At 40.9% G+C, this 19,419-nt stretch overlaps 1 protein-coding gene across 4 annotated transcripts in view; it reads right to left on the bottom strand.

Annotated features, from left to right (window-relative positions):
* Positions 1 to 3,826: 3,826 nt before the first annotated feature.
* LOC102058351 (amine oxidase [flavin-containing] B) overlaps positions 3,827 to 19,419 on the bottom strand; it is a 55,283-nt gene continuing 39,690 nt past the window's right edge. Inside the window, exons 9-16 of one of the 4 annotated variants that reach the window (XM_055701410.1) lie at positions 17,912 to 18,008; positions 17,080 to 17,133; positions 12,794 to 12,851; positions 11,727 to 11,824; positions 10,514 to 10,625; positions 8,829 to 8,891; positions 8,256 to 8,416; positions 3,827 to 5,331 (exon numbers count right to left, since the gene is read on the bottom strand). In XM_055701410.1, the coding sequence (XP_055557385.1) occupies positions 8,261 to 8,416; positions 8,829 to 8,891; positions 10,514 to 10,625; positions 11,727 to 11,824; positions 12,794 to 12,851; positions 17,080 to 17,133; positions 17,912 to 18,008 (638 nt within the window). In that variant the 3' untranslated portion in view covers positions 3,827 to 5,331; positions 8,256 to 8,260. Of the gene's footprint in view, positions 8,417 to 8,828; positions 8,892 to 10,513; positions 10,626 to 11,726; positions 11,825 to 12,793; positions 12,852 to 17,079; positions 17,134 to 17,911; positions 18,009 to 19,419 lie in introns of all 4 variants that reach the window. The other 3 variants (XM_055701411.1, XM_055701408.1, XM_055701412.1) reach the window with 3 other exon arrangements.

Below are 19,419 nucleotides of genomic sequence, written 5' to 3'. Positions count from 1 at the left end.
GGGTTCAACGACATTATGCGCTTGGGCAGGTCTGTGTTGGCTCATACCCGTTCTGCTGCAGGTCAGATGAATGGATCACTTAGATTTGGATGAGGTTTCCCAGCCCCACTCCCCCACCCCCAAGTTTTGGGGTGAGCCTGTAGATGCCAGAGTAAATGGATCTGGATGGATACTGATGATTTTGTTAGAGCTGTTCTGCTAAGGAGGGACTGTAAAAATGGCTAACAGAAAATACCCTGTGCACATAAATAAAACCAGCCCTGAGTGAAAGCTAATAATCTTTTACTTCTAAATTAGAAAAAGTATCTCTTACATTCTGTCAAAACACAGAGTGAGGCTGTCTTTGACCTACAATGGATGTAAAAACTCAAAAACTTTCTTTGCCTCTTTCAGCAAGACCAGGAAGAGTGGGAAACTGGGATGAACCAGCATGGCACTGGGTAAAGACGCAGTGGACAAGACCCTTAGTGTGCGTTTCACAGCTTATCACAGCTATTCAAAATTAATTTTTGAGCTTTTTCTAGCCTAACTTCAGAATAGCTTGTTGCTACTGACTGTACAAATCATGCAGGCTAAAGTCAGCTCACAAACCCTCTTACTCAGGTGTTGGTTTTTTTACAGCTTAACTTGGCACTCAGCTGCTAACTGAAGGCTTTTCTAGCAGACACCGCTAATATTCTGACTAGCATACCATGACTTTGTTTTTCCTTCCAATGACCAACAAAACCACTATAGCCTGCCTGCATAAAGGACAGCTATCTATTAATATATTGCATGTGCAGCTGCCTATTAACATGCAATTTATTAACTTGCATCATATTAGATTCACAGGGCCTGCATTATCCCTGTTTGCACTTCTCCAGAGCTAAATACCCCAAGGAAGCATTTAAGTACCTAACTGCCATCAGCAGTGGGTGGGAGGGAGAAGCTGCCCAGTTCGGTACCCAAAGAGTGCCTGTGCCACCTGTGCAGGGCTGGTTTAGGACACATGGCCTCTGGAAGAGCTGCCACCTTTTGGAACAGCAGCTGGATGCTGGACAAGGTGCCCTCAGACACCTGAAAGGCACAAGGCAACCAACTATGCTTTGGCTCCTGAATTGCTCTCTAGGTGGGTAAATACCACACGCCCTTTGAAAACACCTAACCTGGCTATTAATGTCTTTGCAGAACAACTGAAACACATGTGTTAGATATGAGTTAATCCCATGTATATGAAACATATAACTGAGGTACTGAAGTTAGAAGCTGCGTCAGTTTAGGTGTCCTCCCACGCAGACAGCGAGAGAGGACGCGTCTGTGGGGCTCCTTCCAGTCCTGCACGGACAGAACCACTAGGCGAGGAGCCCCTCTCTCCCCGCTCACCATGCAGAGAAGGACCAGCCTGACAAAAACTCTGTCTGGGCAGCCCTGTTGACAGAAGCACCTCAAATGAGGTGGCAAAAACTTGGGCCTTAATGCGTTGGTCTAAATTAAGCAGAAAGCCCCCCCTTGCTTCCTTCCAGTAGCTACCAAACTGTACCTTGGTTCTGCAAAATCTGAGGCCAGTTTTGCCTTTCATTCTCAGATGCTTGGCAGTCCTGGGTTAACGGTTGGACTTCATGATCTTAAAGGTCTTTTCCAGCCTAAATGATTCTATGATTCTGTGCTTTTTTTTTTTTTTTTTTTTCTGAGGCAATGCTACAGGCCCAAGGGGAATTTATCCTGCCTTGAGCCAGAAGGAAAACTCGTCAGTCCCTCAAGCATTTTGGGATTTGCTTCAGATGAGTAGATCAGTATGATTATACAAGGTGAGAGGAAAAAATGATCCTCAGTTCTCATACTGGAAGTGAGTTTTGTATGATTTAGTCATATAATGTGCAAGTATATCCTACCCTCTGCTAAACAATGAGTGGGACTTCTAATTTTTTTCCTCAGGAAATCATATTAATGTTTTCTATACAAAATATGCATTTCTCCTGTATTAATCTGTCCAAATTAATTTTCTGTACACTGGACTGCTGAAAATAATGAAGCGCCCCTGTCTGACGTAGTCTCTTTGACATGCACACTGAAAGCTTTGTAAATAAATAAATAAATAAATAGATAAATAAAAATACCGCTATTTCAGTGCCTCCTCTGAGATGCCACAGGATATGTATGAACAAAGGGTTAAAGAGGAAGTTCAAATCTGACCCAGGGCAGTGATGTTTAAGAGTCATAACCATTTGTGAGCTGCTTTGAGGGCCTGTGAAATGCATTGCTGCTTCTGATACGTTTCTAGGGGACGGATGCTTTATAGAGCATGGAAAGGATTAGTTGAGGGTATTTGCTTTCATGGTATTTATGCTCTTTTATAACTTGTAAGTAATACTGAAAGTTAAGCTTATACAAAGAGCACCGCATGCTTTTGACGTGTTTTTCACATGGATGGTTATGCTTTTCCAAGTATTCATAGACTACGGTTTTGTGAAACACAGGTCCCTTCCCAAGGCTAAATTTGTTCTTTGGTTACATTCTCTCTCTAGCACTAACACCGAGCTGCCAGATGAAATTAAGCCAGTGATTTTTGCCTCTTTTCTTTCATTTTTTTTTATGTTTACACCACATATTATTTGGTATAAAATCTGTTTCTTGCCATGTTCAGTTACAGCCGCATGCCACCTGCCCTTGGCTCTTATGAGCAGCTATAAAACATGTCCCTGCCCATACGTATTCTGGTAAACAAGATGCTGTAAGAGGTATGTTTATGATGGGAGCACTCCAAATCTAAAACAATAAAAAATAAGTCTTAAGTGTAAGGCAGTTCGCTATCTGTATGTGAAGTACTGAGGTCTGAGCAACAGGTCCTGAGCCAAAGCTGACCTCTAGATGAACCTGCCAACCAAACATTTTTTTTCTATAGATATATATATAATCCAATCATTACCAAATATGCATGATCATTAGTGAAAGATGTAGCTCAGATAGAATTTAATCATTAGCAAAGACACAGTGCGTCCTTCCTTGCTTAGAGGCAGGTAGTCAAGGCTATGAAACCAGGCATGTGGCCTTGTTTGCAAACTGGTAGATAAAATGAAGTAGATAAGGAAGATTCCCTTGGTTCCTCCCTGAGCCCTGGCCAGGCTTCAGTGGGATCTAAGCGGAGTGTGAAACCAGACATGTCCGTGTTTGAAATTAGGTGAGCTTGTTTATTCAACAGTATAAAAGCTGGACCTTCTTACAGCGACTTTGGAAACCTCACCTACGAGTGGACATACCGCACAGGGCCTCCAGCTGCCGGGAAAGGCTCTCCAGATCCCCGCTGTGACCGGGGCTCCCCAGCCACTGCAGACCTGGACATGGTAAAGTATTAAGGCAATTGGTGATGTATCTTTCTTAACCACTATAGTCTGTCATATGTAGCAGTGATTAGGCACATTACCTTGCCTTGTTTTATTCTTGCTGTATTCTTTCACTTAATATTTATTTCACTTACTATTCTATTGCTTTAAATGTAAGTAAAGATAAATACACTTCTTTAACTAGGCATCTGTTTCCTTTGTGCTGACCCCATCTATGGGCAAAACAATATGTTAGGAAGAATTATTACCAAATGTGGTTTGATTTTTTTTGGTGTTTGTTTTTTGGTTTTGGTTGAGGGTTTTTTTGGTGCTTTGGGGCTTTTTTGGGGGATTGATTGGGTTTTGTATCCTTCTCTCCTTCTTTACAGAGCTTTCTTTACTGAGAAAAGCTGAACATACCTCACTGGCTTCAGTATGAAATGCAAAATGTTGTGTTACTAAGTAATACTCACCATCACAACCAAGTCAAAAGGGGCTTCCACAAAAGAAAAGCCTCAAACAGTAAATGTGACATGACAATATTTATTGATTCTAATTAAGGTTAAAAAAAGTTCACAGCTGTCAGATAAAAATATCTGCAGAGCCTATTGAAAAGGGAGCTTAAGAAGGAAACCAAGGGAGACAGTCACCACAGAGGCACTTGAGAAAATGCTACAGTTATAAAAGGCACAAAATCATCACATACACAGCATATATATTCCTGCAAAGTGAGGTCACTCTTTTTTTCCAAAACACAGAGGCAGGCATCACTGAACACTGACCTGTACATGACCACAGTAGACACGCTATAAGCAGCAGTCTATGACAACTTTAAACGATTTGACTGTAGAGATACTTTGAAAGCAAGACTGCTTTGGTCATCCCATTATTATCTCTATTGAAGATTAGACTGTAAGATCAAGATGATCTTAAGGTTGCAGAGATGGGAGAGGGAACGTTAGTCCATTTAAACACAGGTCAGGTTTATTTGTGAGCATTTGTAATCTGTGATTTAAGTGGGTTTGCTTCTTGTAAGAGAGCAGTGGCTGATCTGTTGTCATTTAATCCTGGCTCCCTTTTGCATCCAAGTGGTTTAGAGGACATACTTCTTCCTCAAAAATATTTTCACGTCTCAAAAAATAAAAAAAATTAACATTTCTGCACTTCTGTCTACCTCAGTGAAAGAACAGTCCCACTGAGGATACAGGAAGATTATTTTAATAGAGGCCTTTAGCTTCTCCTCCACACCTTAGGTTCCAGTGATGGGCAATGCTAAGACATATATTCAATTGTGATTAATGTTTTTGTTGTATTGACAGCAGATGTACTGTTTGGAATCAAGATCTGCACTGAGGAAAAAATGCACAAGTTAAAGGAAAGACAAGGGGCTGCCTCAGGTTGCTCACTTCCTTGTAATCGTTAAGTAGTTTATACAATTAGCTTTCAAGTACTTTGGTTAACACAGATTTTCATGCCATGACCCAACATCCTTTGCAATACACAGTTGCTATCACCACAGTATACAAGCAAGTAGACCTCTTTATTTTGCAAAGTCTGAAGAGCCTTACAAAATATGCATGATAACACAGATCAGTTCATAAGAGACAATTATTTCCATGGTTGTTCCTATAATACATTTTACGAAGCTGTTAAACTGCTGGAATTTCCATGATAGCAGATTTCTCATCAAAACTTTTTCATTTATTAAGACTATAGCACAATGGGTTACCCGTTAAACCAGACTTCATTCCTCTATTTGAAGGGCTGGCACGAAGGAATTTTAAAAATGTAAGCCACTGCTAACAGTTCCCTTTACCCATGGGAAGCAACTTGATTCTCTACCTACATCAATTTTTCTACCACACTGGCATCCACATACACAAAGTGCCACATATTCCATTTATGTGGAAGATGTCAAGAAAACAGCAGCAAATCCTTCTTTTTAGTCCCGTAGTGGTGATAAACTCCACAGCATAATCATAGCAAGACACGGCTGTAAAGACAAAGAGAGCATTCCTAATGCTTTGGCAGTCTGGAAGGAAGAAGACAAGAGACTTTTGAGTGCTAATACAGATGTTGCAATTCAAAACTCCCAGCTCCATCAGATTTGGCTAGAAATCTCAGGGGATCCAAAGTTAATTTGAGATTTCAAGTTGCACTTACTTATAGTTACGGCAGAATAACATGAGAAATGCTTTGTGCATTTGGGGTTTTTTTTCCTGTTTTTGTTTCATTCTGAAACCAAAAAAAATTTATAAAGACTTTTTTTTTTTTTTTTTTTCCAATTGCTTCATCTCATGAAAAGCTTTGGATATGATTCAGTTCAGTTCTAGCTACATCCAACTTCTGTTTTGCCTTGGATTTTCTGCCCCTGCGGCACACAACATATTCTTGTTAGACTGGGAAAGACCTCTTCCAGATTCAGGAGCAAAGAACTACACACATTTTTGACATGAATAAAACCAATTTATCCTCATTAGTCTCATGGATCTGCTCCCCTTTAGACCTGGAGAATATTTCTAGGGCAGAAGCAGGACTTGAATTCCAACAGTTTTGGCAGAGAAATCATCTGCAAATGCAGCAGTTCTTTTATGTTAAGTATGTATTCACCATCTAGCACTTACAAATATTGGGCCAAGACTTTAAAAATGTCTCCCCAAATTTAGGTTTGACTGTTTATTTGTGGCTTGAGAATTGTCTGAGTTGCAAAAGCTCTGAACTTACATAGTTCCCATTCAGCTTTCGGTTCCTAATTCATTTAGTAAATAAATCACACAGAGAGAAAGCCACACAGAAACACTCTGTGGCAGGTAAATGTCCCAGCCAATTAGTGCTCTATGTGATACAATGAGAAAGGCCATATGTACACTGTTGCACTGTTCTTCTGACTTAAAAGATCTTTATGTCTGAAAAGTTCCCCTATGCATTTTAAAAAGCTGTTATGAGGATATGCATTTGTGATAAAATCCAAGCTGCTGCTGCTACAAGATTTTTAACTGGCACATTGAGCTAAAAAGAATGAAACCTAAGGGTCAGAAATGGATGCACTGCTCACAAATATAACGGCTTTATAAGTAGTTCAGTGGATTTCCATGGGACTATTTGGAGAATGAAGTACTACTCCACACAAGCAAGATCAGATGCTAGCCCAAAAACGTCTGCCTGAGACTGGTGATACAGTTCCTCTACCGTCTGCTCACACTAGTTGCTGAATATATTATTATACTTCTCTCCATGGCCTTTTACTGCAATATAATTTTTCTACATATACATTGGCTGGTTGAAGAGAGAAGTGCAGCAAACAGGCTCAGAATAATTCCAGACATCTCAAACTTCACGTTCTCAGTTATACCCTTGTCTTCCTGTCTGGTGCTGCGCAGATGTAAACCAGCAGAACTACCTGGACAAGGTACCATCATGTTGACAGGTAGGCACCTAAGGTTTTGGTGGTAGGGGGTGTGTGTCTTTTTTTTTAATTTTATTTTCTTCTCTATCTCTCTCTCTCTTTTTTTTTTTTTTTTTAATACATTCTTTGAAAGCTACCAAGCTAGGGTGGGCAGAAGCATTTGCATGTGACTATACTATCCATGGTTCTCTTTCATTTCTCTATCATTTAGATCCTTGATTGGTTACCAAAAGTGCACAGTCAGTACAACACAGCACAGCAGGAAGAAGTGGAAGTGCTAATCCCATCAATATGGTTTCTAGGACAGACTGCAGCTCTGAATCAGCTAAGCTGCATTCAGCATGAAGTGGTTGGGGAGCAGTTAAGTTGAGTTTTCTTCTCAGTTTAACGCTATTGCTATGTTTTTGAGCCCACTGTGCCCTACCAAGCAAGTGACAGCTTCAAGGTGTTCAAAGTATGAATTTAAGTAAATGAAAGAAAGGAAGGAGATAAGAAAAAAAAAAATATGTAAGAGTTTTTTTATGGACAGCTTTACAACTTCCTGGGGTAGGCAGAGGTTAATTTGTTCTCTTGCTATCTTGCAGTAACTTAAGGAGTTAAAAGAGGACCTTGGAGGCAAAGAAATATCAGACTGGGTGTAAAAGCTGTGAAAGGCTCTATCTGTACATTAGCACAAGGTTCCCTGTTCACACTCAGGTCCAACAGCCTGAGCTGCCACACTCCTGTACCTATCAGCTATAGTCTGGAGCCTGCCACATTTCTAGGCAGGGGAGATCTGATCCCACACAGGGACTGATGCGACTGGGACGTGCGAGCTCTGCTGCTCCAGGCAAGTGTGAACACAGCTGGGGAGCCTGAAGCTCAACCACATTGCCAAAGGCAGTAAAAACATTGTCCTTTAACTCACCGTAGGACAAATATACCACTGGAAATATCAGCCACCTATAGCCACACTTGCATAGTAGTATGGATAAATCTAGCCTGACTTGTCCCTTAAGTGTCACCTGGGCTCTGGACATTTGGGTGAAAAATAAAAACACTAAAAAGATCCTTACCAGTAATTTGCATGAACTATTTAATTATTTTTTTACACTATTGATTTCTTCTCTCAGTCTACTACACAGGAAGACAGAAATTCTTTGTTTATAACTAGAGATGGAAGTGCCTGTGAAGACTTGGGAGTTCAGGGTCTGGTTCAGATAGTGTAAAAACAACTGCAAATCTCACCAGAACAGGCTTGGTATTTTGTCATTTCTGGTCTGAGACCTGGATAAAAACCTCAAGGTAATAACACTTGGCAGGGTATCCTAGAAATTCACCAACCAAAAAGTTACTGCTAGAAGTAGGCCTGGATGCAAGGGGTTCTTTTTCACTATGGATCCCCTTCCTTCATCCCTCCCCTCCAGCCTCTCCTCTCTATTATTTTCTCTCTTCCCCAGCCCTGATCTGAATTTGGAAACAGAGAAGTGCATGCCAAAAAAAAAACCTAAAAAAAACCCCTAAAAAAAAAGGAAAGAAAACCACTCAAATGTGAGGCTTTGCATTGGCACCTTTTTCAGTTTCGAACTAGAAGTCCCTTTTTGTAAGCAAATAACCCAGCCACAGCCACAGAGGTGAAGAATGTGGAAAATCCAATCAGCTTTAGCAGTCCCGGCACAGATGGCAAGTTCCTCTCCCAGAAGGTTGTAGTGATGGGCAAAGCTGGAACATCCTGCAGGGAGAGCATCCATTATGAACATAACACTTGTGAGAAGCAGGATGTAAATCAAGAGAGTTTTGCAGCAGAAACGGAACCGAGTTGAAACAGTTCACGTTATCAGGAAGGACAGTGTATCAAAATTTTCTTCTCAGTTAAAGGGAAGAAGAGACACGGAAAGGATTCATAGCCCAGCTAAAAAGTGCAATCCTTTCTAATCCCATGTTACAGAGTTGTCAGATGGGTGCCCCCTCTGGGTTTTGATCCGTTCCTGTTCATGGAAGGGCAGTTTTGGGGAGTAAAGGAAAGTTTGAAAGTTTATTGTGGCTTTTATTAAGTGAACTTAAATAAAAACAGCCAACAAAATTTTATCTCACCAGCAAAACCATAGGAAAAAAATATCCATTTAATCTACAGAAAGACTTACAACAGATTCAGGTTCTGGCTTCCAAATTTCACTGTCTGGGATTTTCCTCATAGCAAACAGTATCTGAAAATAAATAACATTCTCTAGTAAGTACCATTCATTCTTTGAAAGGGAAAAAAAAGCTGGCTTCATTTTGTTTTAAAATGGCATGATGAAGATAACAACCGAACACATAAATTGCTGTGTATTCAAATGTTAAAAGAAAACTCAATGGTTATACAACTTATTTCTGGGGAGGCCTGGTATTTAATAAGACACTGCTCCTAGTGGAAAATAGAAACAGTAACAGGAAAACCGCTCTATGCCTAGTTAGTCCATGCAAGATATTGGAACTTAACTGGTCCCATGGGAACCTGGTAATATGAGTATGACAGAGTTACGTATACACTCATGGCAAAGTGAGGTGTGCGTAAACCAGCTACTGCATAGGCGAGCCATATAGCCACAAGTAGCTGGTTTTGCTAATTTTACCGTGATGTCGGAAGAGGAACAGAATCCTGTAAGTGATGACAGACCACCACTTTCAACCAGAGAAAAGCAAGACTAAAAAGAAAACCTTCACAATGGAAAAGTAACTGTTCAAAGTATCAAAGATACTTGAGATCAGTAGGATAGCAAAAATTATCTGAAAAGAGTCATGAAAGACAGTAAGATTAACTTCTACAGTAAAATAAAACTGAGGTGCTGATATTGTTTTTCCTGTACCAGGCACTTGCAGATTTAAGATTTTCTGTCTTTTACGATGAGCTTTTATTCTAGACAAGATTCCGGGACCCCACCAACTTTTCAATACAGGAACGTGAGAAACACCCTTGCACTAGATTTTAAACATATTTTCCTTTCACAAGTAAACGAGGAAAGGAAAGCATCAAAATTTTTACCAGTCAACCTCCCTTGCCAACTTCCCTGCTGAGGCCTATGAAGGTTCTGCTGCAATGTCCCTGCATTAGAGAGGCTCTGCAGGTTTTCTGGAACAGGTTACGTATAACCTCCAAAAATGGGACAGTTGATCTCTGTCTTTTGGGGCAGGTGTAGGGGCTACACAAACTCTCCAGATCCCTTCCAGGCCAATTTCTGTTCAATTACTGTAGATTTTAGCCACTAGGTTCCCTCCAGCTCATAAAACAGATGGAACTTCTTTTGCTGCTTCATAAACTGCAATATTCCTGGAAATACATGAGGAATTGGCATTTTTTCAGAAGGAAAATATTTTAAGTCATTGTTTAATGACTTTACATAAGGCTGTCTCAACGGCATATCACTGTGTCAATGGTATTGTTGGAAAGAGTTGAGGAAGAGACTAGCTTGGTGTGTAGAGCTGCAGAACTGAGCTGTTCCTAGTGAGGCTAATGGCCGTGATCTCTCAGTATGATGACTAACAAAGTGCCCATTTGGGGGGAAAAAATACTAGGTGAGAATGTGGGATTTCCGTTAAAGAAGAAAGGATTTAGATCCTGGAAACAGAGAAGAGTTTGACGAAATAGAGAGCCCTTACTAAGCATTCCAAATCTAAGTGCAAAACCATCATCCTTTTTGAAGTCTATCCCCTTTGCAGGGATTTACATCCAGATTTCAGAATGCCTGAAGCTATCAACACTCAGTTCCCATTTCACCTCCAACCAGAACATCTTTCATTTTCCATAGGATATTTGACAGTGCCACCTGTTTTGGGCTTGAATCCATACCTCTCTGGCTGCTCTTTCTCCAGCCTGCACGGCCCCCTCCATGTATCCACTCCACTCTGTGGCTGTCTCTGTGCCAGCAAAATAGATTCTGCCAATGGGCTGCCGAATGATCCTGGAGGGGGAGACAAGCACTAAGTCACATCAGCCATATCAGCAAAGAGAACTGAAATCCTTGGGTTAATAGTAGAATAAAAAATTTAAATAACAGTGAGCACATAAAGATAGTAATTCCTGGTAAGTTCAGCTGGAAAGGTAGTCTGCATTGCATTTCATTTCTTACAGTAAACACAACAGTGTTCATATTTACTAAACATTTACACTGCTCACAGGTGTAAAAGACAATGCATTTGAGATGAGATTTATTCTGTCTCATGATTTCAGTTAGTGCCATAAATACCCATGCTAGACATTACTGGCACAGTGTAGCATTCTGAAGTACATCCCCACGATATCTAAAGTAACAAGCAAATAATAATAAAAAAAAGTTGTTTTACTCTATTTTTGCCAGAATTTGCAATAAATACCATTAAAATTACTTTAAATACTAAGGCTTCCATATGGTCTTCAGTACAACTGCTTTATTGCTCTAAGTTCTTTTTAAATTGTGAAAACTTATACTTTAAAAGTAAGGCTATGCCACCACATTAAGAACTATGTATCTGAATCCAATCACCAGTTGGACCAGTAAGCCTTTTTCTCTTTGGTAAATCTTGTTTTCATGCAAAAATAATTATGTCAGAGACGACTGTGTACAATGGCACACTGATTACTATATTAAGCCTTGACTGCTAAACAGAAAGGAACAGTCCAAAGAAATCACTCATCACTGTCAATGTTGGCAAGAATTAATTCACTGCCAGTATTTATAAAATACCAACTAAAGATGTGCTGGAAACGGTAACGCCGATCTCAAATACCCAAAGCTAGTTTTGTAAACAGATTGTGAAAGCTTCCCCAGCTCCCTTCCGAGAACCTGCTCGGCTGTATTCACCAAATAACAAACGTGAATAAAACCCCCTAATGATACTGTACTCATCCATCAAAAAACCCAACCAAGACAAGTGGAAGGTTATGATACTGGCTTAAAATGTTCCCCAGTGATCTTAAAGGTATAAAGAAAACAGTGACAGAGGATTTATGAACCTTTCTGAGAATATTTATTAACTTGGTCTTATCTTACCACTTCGAAGCCCACTATAAATAGACATTGTACCTTCCATACTGAGTCATTATGCCTGGTGGGAAGTAGGCTGTGTAGCAGCCCCCAGAATACTGCTCTTCACACCAGTTCTTCTCTTCATAATGCACTGGCTGTAAAACAGATATTAATCCACTCAAGGAAAGGACAAAGTCCTGAAGAAGCTAATAAAAGAACTAAGGAGACAGCAGAGAAGAACAGCTTATGGTTTGTTGCATGTCAACACCTGACAAAATGAGCACATTTAACAAGTCTCTTAATGCAACATGGATCTGGCACAATAAGCCTTTAGTTTTAGATGCTGCTAGCTATTCTTAAAAAGACCTAGCTAATCTGGCCACTGTAGAACATAATCCTCTTAATCTATCAATGTAAATTTATGCTCTGAGCCATGTAAAGCAATATTAACCTCTGGTATACACATGTATAATGCTTGTAATATATGCATTGGATACAAATATATACTGTTAAAAATGCAAAGCATGGCACTTGCATGGTTCTGTCTACAATATCATGTTTAAAATGATGTAATCTCGAGACTGGTGTCTACAACATTTAAACCATGTAAAATTGCCGTTAAAGGGTAAATGGCATTGATCACATACACTAAGTGTGAGATCACACAAATCCTATCAGGTATTTACCATTACAGGGAAAAGGCGGCAAGGAAAATGCAAAAACACCCCAACACATTCAGCAATGGATCTTAGCAACTAGTAAGAGAGAAGAAACATCATGATCAACATAGCCTGAGGGGGAAAGGCAAGCCTGTCACATTTGAAAACAGCTGAGGTTTATGGTGGTAAGCACTGTGAATGCTACCCATGAAGCTGTACAAGAACATACCTGCCTTTTAAATGTTTCGGAAGCTCATTCTTATCCTCACTGTCAAGCACAGCCCAAGACTTACCATAATTCTCTCCACTCCTCTAGAAAGGGCAGCAAGTGCTCCCATAGAGGTACCTTTTCCAAAAACACTACACAGTGCTGTGCCACAGCACTGCTGAATTCCAGTTTCATTCTGCCCTTCCCAAGCTCAGCAAGTCTGACAAGAGATGCAATGGTTTTGATTTCGTGCTTACATGTAAAGCTTCCTCTGATCCCAGAACCTTTGCGTAGAGCTCACACAGCCTCATCTTCCTGCAAGAGAAGAGCAACAGAAGATTTCTGTGTGAGGAAAGGAGAAAACAAGCCACCTCTAGTATGTCCTAGTTCCAAGAGAACAAGGAGCAGTATCTGCTTGAACTTCAGGTTCCAGCTTTTTGAGATCTGTCTTAATTAGTCAGCCTCTGGGTCACTAGAAATAAACTCCTGTGCTGTGTAAGTGCTGGTTTTACCAGCATTTATGCAAGTTGTTCCCTGAAGATACCTCTAGCAGCCCAAATCCATACATTATCTGAAGGTTCTCCAGACTGCCAGGAAAGAAAAGTAGTAAGTCATAGCAATTTTTTGTCTTGTCACATAGACTAACTTACGGTTTGTTCCTACAAAGATGCAGGTGTTGATAGACTGAGGCTCTCAGGGAATCGGTACTTTATTTCTGTATCTATAAAATTTCCTCCTGTTTCAGTTTATGAGTCTATAAATCCATGAATATACCTCATTCTGTAGCAAACCCCAAGTGCAAGTAAGTTTCTTCCTACGAGTCTTACTGTTTACTGTTAGCTGCACACCAATTCCCAAACACAAGATCAAAATGAAATAATAATTAACAACTGTGAAAAACAAACATCCAAACACAACACTGGAAAGGTGTTTACTTCCAGAAGCAAATCCTGTGCTTCACAGAAAGCCATGCTGGGCACAGAAATAAACCAGTCCCAGCTCTGTAACTGTATGGGCTACGCTTGCAGCTATGTAAGTATACAAGGAAACCGTACCCGTACTGCTGTATGAAGCAACCCAACTATACAGGAGCCCAGCTAAACCCATGAGCAGCTGGACTCAAAGAATGCTACAGAAAGGGGATGAGCACAAAAAAAATAAAATAATAAGGAAACCTGAAGGGCCTTGAAGAAGGTGCCCTCCTGTGCAGGTTGGGGCTTGAGCAAGAAAGTGAAGGCTGCTACAGTTCAGGAAGAGCCATGGGGTGATTTTGCTGCTGGCACATATCAAGCCCAGAAGCAGCAGAGAGGACAGAAGCAGCCCCTTCCTTGTGCCCTGGGGCAGAGGACAAGGGTCACCCTGCTTGAGAAGCAGAAATGCATGGTGACACAGTGACTCAGAGGAGGACTGCAGGATCTATCTACGAACATCCTCTCTGCAGTCAGAATCCAGGCACAGCCATAACAAAAGGGAACATTTCTTCCATATCTCTCTCTCTGTCTCTCCCTAAGTGAGGTGACCACTGTGCCCCGCAGACCACCAGCACCTACCCAGTATCTGAACAGAATAAAGCAATTTTCAAAGCATGATCTAGCAAAGCCTCTGCTGAGGTCTGCCCACCACCTCTCACAAATGCCCACCGGCTCCTGATTTCAGGGCAGGTCAGCACCACAGAGCTCCACAAGGAAGTGGGTTATCACCTTGGGACCTATCTGCTTTTGCTCCTCCCAGCACCATGACAGGGATGAAAAGGACCCCTCTAGAGGTGCCTGTGCCCTGCCTTTTCTTCACATGTGACTTGCAGACCCTCCAGGGAGCCTGGAAATGGCATACCAGAGGCTGGTAGGAATTCTCATGTACGGCCAACTGCAGGGCTCCAAGGAGGTGCAAGTTCACTGCTGTTTGCTAACTACATTGCAAACAGATAAAAGTTAGTTTAATATAACCATGCAGAAGAAAATATTAAGCTTCAAGTCAAGGGCATCTTCAGACTCTTCAGAAATTTCAACCTTGGAAGGAATTATTTATCAATAATAAGGTATTATTTGTCAGGAAAAAAAAAATCACAGAAAAGCAGTTTCTAAAGGATTGAATTGTACCAACAGTAATTTATCACCGAGGATATTCCCACAGTAAGAGCAACCCTTGCAGATGTGCTGGTCTCTCTGCAACATCTGCACTTTTTGTCCTTGAATAGTTTAAATAAATGCATATTTATGGATTGATGGTTAATGCTAGCATTGAACATATGAAGTACACAGCAAGTAAAATCCTTATTTCTTGTCTTTGGAGTCAGCTGTGAAATTGCCACCAGCACTAGATAAAAGGAATGTGACGTCTGGAGCTACCTAGGTAAGGTCCTGTTAAGAGTTGCACTGTGCCCTGAGTGGAAGAAGTGCACATGCAGACACTCAACCCTTTTCCCTGGTTTCTTATTCCATGGCAGCATGTGATGCCATCACCTTCATTGCACAGCTGTGAAAGGTAGGGCACAATCTAACCACTGTAATTACTCATTGGCACCTTGGAAGACGAGCTGGACGGCAGCAGTGAGTTTTATTCTCTTCAGTCTGGCTTAGGCTGTAAAATGGTTTCCATCCCCTCCCACAACTGCTGTTCCCAGCCATGATTTAGGACAGCTGCCATGGACTCTACATCCTGTTCTTCATATGCAAGGATTACCGAAAACCTTACCCTGTCATCAATGCAATAAAGGGAGAGTCCAGCTTGTGTTGATAGGCAAGCACAGCACCTCAGCGAGATGCACTCTTTGTAGGGTGCCACAAGAAGCCTGTCCGCAGAAGAGATCCCTCCCTGCATAGTCCCCATCTAAACAACACAAACTGGTTGCACCCTGAGGGTACACCGGGAGAAGGTCCAGGTTTGCACTCTGCCTTCTGAACTCCAATTTCTACTGGAAGGAGACTTGTGCTCACGTACAGCAGATGAGTTGCAGCGCAGCCCAGTGGGTTCCTGCCTCAGCTGCTTGTAGCCAGGACTACAGAAGCCAGAAAGCTACCCCTGCAACAGGGTACCTCTGCTAGGTACCCATGTAAGTATATTTCATAACCATTCTTTACTAAAGCAAAGTCCTCCTAGTCTATGGTTTGTTCCCTGAAAGACAAGAGTTCAAAATCCTTTTGTTTAAAACTTGGCTGTAAGCAGCAGCAAGGTTAGATAATTGTGCTAATGCTTCTAAAGCACACAGGAAAGCAACCTTTCCTTCATGGGACTTTGCAAGCAGCCAGGACAGCCCTTCATTTCACAGAAGCAGCAACTGTTCTCAAAACTGCAAACGCTTAGTTGTATCCAGTGTATTGACACAGAGTGTAAGACATCATCTGGTGTTTAATGATATTAAATCGATGGTTTAAAATACTGGGCACACTGGATTTCAGAATACCTACACTACCACTATTGTCAGTCACCTGCTTGGGGTCTATCTCAAAGCCTGAGTGCTGAGGAGAAGGCTGCCTTGTCCATTCCTGCCAAAATTAAAAGTATTCTGCAGTATCAGGCTGTCATTTCAAAAGACTGGGACATTGACAGCCCCACTTACACCCATTATCCACAGACTGCTAGACTACCTGCAAACCTAATCCGAGATGACTACATCTTCTCTAGTTAGACTAGCTAGTACTGGAAAAATGTTTACTTGGACACCGTATTTCTTGTGGCATGTTTTAAAAACAAATGCATTTTCTCCATGTCAAAATGAGGCTCTCATACCCACACTCTTTACTTGTAGCTTTAATTTGATCAGATACTGTGAATCAGTGTGATGGAAAAAACTCATTACTTTGTAAATTCTATTTTAGTAATAAACCAAAGAGCTGTACTGTATGCAGAGATTTGTTTCAAGAAGACAGTAAAAAAGACTTTCATCTGTGCCTGAAGGACATTTTTTCCCCCCATAACTAAAGGTGGAGAGCTGGAGGCAGCTTTTTGACCCCTTCATGATGCTGGAGTCTTGTTCATGGCAGCTACAGCAGCCTCAAGGTTCCACTAAGTTACAAATACTGAAAGGATCCTCCAGGGTGATTAGAAAAAAAAAAATAAAAAAATCAAGCATAGTGGCCAAACCTGTCTTTTCCAACAAGCTTTCAAAGAGCTCAGTGCAGTTGCAGGAAGCCAGCGAAACAGCAGGGCAGGGCAGTGGTGGTGGTGTCAGGGGTGAGGCTAGCACTGGACCCTTCCCAGTGAGGGCAGCAGAATATCTACACTACTTTCATATTCAGCAGCTTAAAGCAGTTCTTTTGCTAGAGCCATATAAGCAGAGCAGCTCTGCTGGAAAATGAGAACCAGGACCACAGAGTTTCCCAAGGGCAGGGGCTACCTGCCACATCTGCTGCTGGTTTGTGGGAACCCTGTGGGGCCTTCATCCAAAAACAAGCAATACCTTCTTCCTTAAAGTGACATGTCTGCAAACTGTCACAAGGTTACAGACACATTCCTTCAAATCGGGGCATTTTTTTCCTGCTCTGGTCATTTGTAACAAGATTTTGATGCAGATTCCATGCAGATCTCCAGTGTTTGTGCTTACCTTTCTTCTTTTGTGAGACCTGTCAGCCTTCTACATTTCCGAGCAAGAATGAAGCTGTAGGAAGACCACAAACAATTTACTTCCATTATGTTACTACATTATTTAAAATGCCAGTACCCTATGATGGGATGCTGCAATTCATAATATTAGCTTTTGGGTCTCCATCCAAAATACCCATTTCACCTCGCTGTACAATGTTATTTGCTTTGCCGGCTGCTTGAAGGACTCACTGTGGAAGGAATTACTCTGAGATTCAGGCTAGAATATTTGTATGAGCTGTTTCCCAATGACCTTAATTTTACACAGCAGTGGGTGCAGGCATATAGCAACAAGAGATGAAGCCTGGGATTGAAGTGGAAATTATCATTTAATAAACTTTCTAAGACTGATCATGCTTTCTGGCTGTTTAAAGAAACAGAACCAAACAAACTATAATACTAGAAAACAATTTTTCACTTAAAGAACTGAAAGATTTGGGGGAGGTAAAATATTTGGAGAAAATTTTACATTTCTGCAACAACCCCTTTTTTTCTTCTCCTTCCTTTCCTCTTCTCCAGTTTTGTACTTTGCCACAGAAAAAGGCCAAAGGTGACAGTTAGAAAAAGAAGAAAAACAGAATTTAATTTTTTAAACTAGCGATTAAATCATAGAGATAACTTTTTTTGAAAGAAAAAATCATAGAATATATTCACCACACACTGAGAAACTCAACCCTTTTAAAGTATTAAAAAATTACTATTTTAAAGTGTCTCCCTTCAAAAGTAGCAGGTTCAATTGTTGCCTCTAAAACAAAATAAAAAGGCATTAACTAGACACTTTCTTTGTCTCTTACCCTATTATGGCAGGAAAGCTGCCATCAGGCTTAGTATCATCAAGTGTTAAACCAATTGCAGCATCCTCATCTTCAATGATCATGGTACCACAATACCCTGTTAAGCACAAAGTGTAAAAGAAGTTAGGATCCAGGTAACCAAACGCTGGAACAAGCTTCCAAGGAGTTGTGAAATACTCAGAACTTGAATGGAAAAGCCCTAAACAACCCGACCTAAATTCACCTTGCTTTGAGCAAGGCATGAGACTAGATGACGTCCGGAGGTCCCTCCCAATCTCTGTCATTCTCTGATTCTGATTCTAATACAGGGAGAAATGAAAACAAAGGAAAACAAAATAACCAAGTGACCCACATCAAGTAACAAAGATTAGCACACAGCTCCCTTGCTGATCTGCAAGGCGGTGTAGTGTGGTGTTGCCTTGAGTCAAAGAAGTGCTAGATGATCTCCAGAAGGGAAAGTTTAGATCTGAGATGTGCTGAAAATCAACAATACTTTTCAAGCATCTTTAAAACAGAAAGTCAGTAAAGGAATCTCCTATTGTTGAATTCATGATAGAAAAATAAATTATTCTGTAACCCAGTTAGCAAGGTAATTATTAATTGCACTGAAACAGATTGCTCTCAGATTCTGAAGATGTTCAAGCGCCACTACCACAGTTGTTTCCATATATGACATTAATGTTCATACATTGTTTTGAAAACACAGTTATTCTTACAAGAAGGGTTTGGAGAAAATAAATTGTTCTTAAAAGAAGAACAATGGTGTTAGCAAAGCACAGTATGCATACTAGTGGTTCTATCAGGAAATGGGAGTCACCTCTTGCCAACCCATCCCAAACCAAATAGCCAGAATATGCCAAGATACAAAAGTCTTAAAATCATTCACAAAGATGAAGGATGGATGACATTTGTACACAAATGCAGATGTGGACTCATAAACCAGTGATGAGAAATGGGTGCTATTACACTGCACTTTGTCTTAGATTTGGTACGTTCTAAAAGAGAGCTGAGGAATCATGATGGAAGTATTCAGCATGTAAAGAGAGTTCAGGATGACTGGCTCAGATGGGGATCTCTATGTGAGGACACCTTAAATTAATCCTGCCCAGTGCATGCAGAAGGCAGAATTTCTACAGGCCGATAACCAATGGTATAAAACCTCTTTCCATCACACATCACTTGTACCTTTACATTACTGTACAAGTGGGAGAGACTCATCTCATACCCAGGTGCCACTAAAAGAAAAGGAAAGGATAACAAAGAACAACCAAGGCAATAAGCAACAGGAATGAGTTATCCCTTCATGCCAACCTCCTTCTTTTTATTCCCCCATCCACCCTCTCTTCCCAATCGATCTCTCAAGTTTCTCAAACAAGGGATGGCAAAAATGGCATAGAAGTGTATGAAGTCTCCTTCTAAGGTCCTGCATACTCTAAACTCAAAGTCTGCTCCGTTACCACGTACCCTCTTTCCCCTCTCAGTCACTACTATTCCTTTAAAAAAAAATG

Source organism: Falco cherrug, chromosome 2, assembly GCF_023634085.1.
Source record: "Falco cherrug isolate bFalChe1 chromosome 2, bFalChe1.pri, whole genome shotgun sequence".
Classification (NCBI taxonomy): Eukaryota; Metazoa; Chordata; class Aves; order Falconiformes; family Falconidae; genus Falco; species Falco cherrug.
Note: the sequence above shows the minus strand (reverse complement) of the source record. Positions and strands in the feature narration are given on the sequence as shown.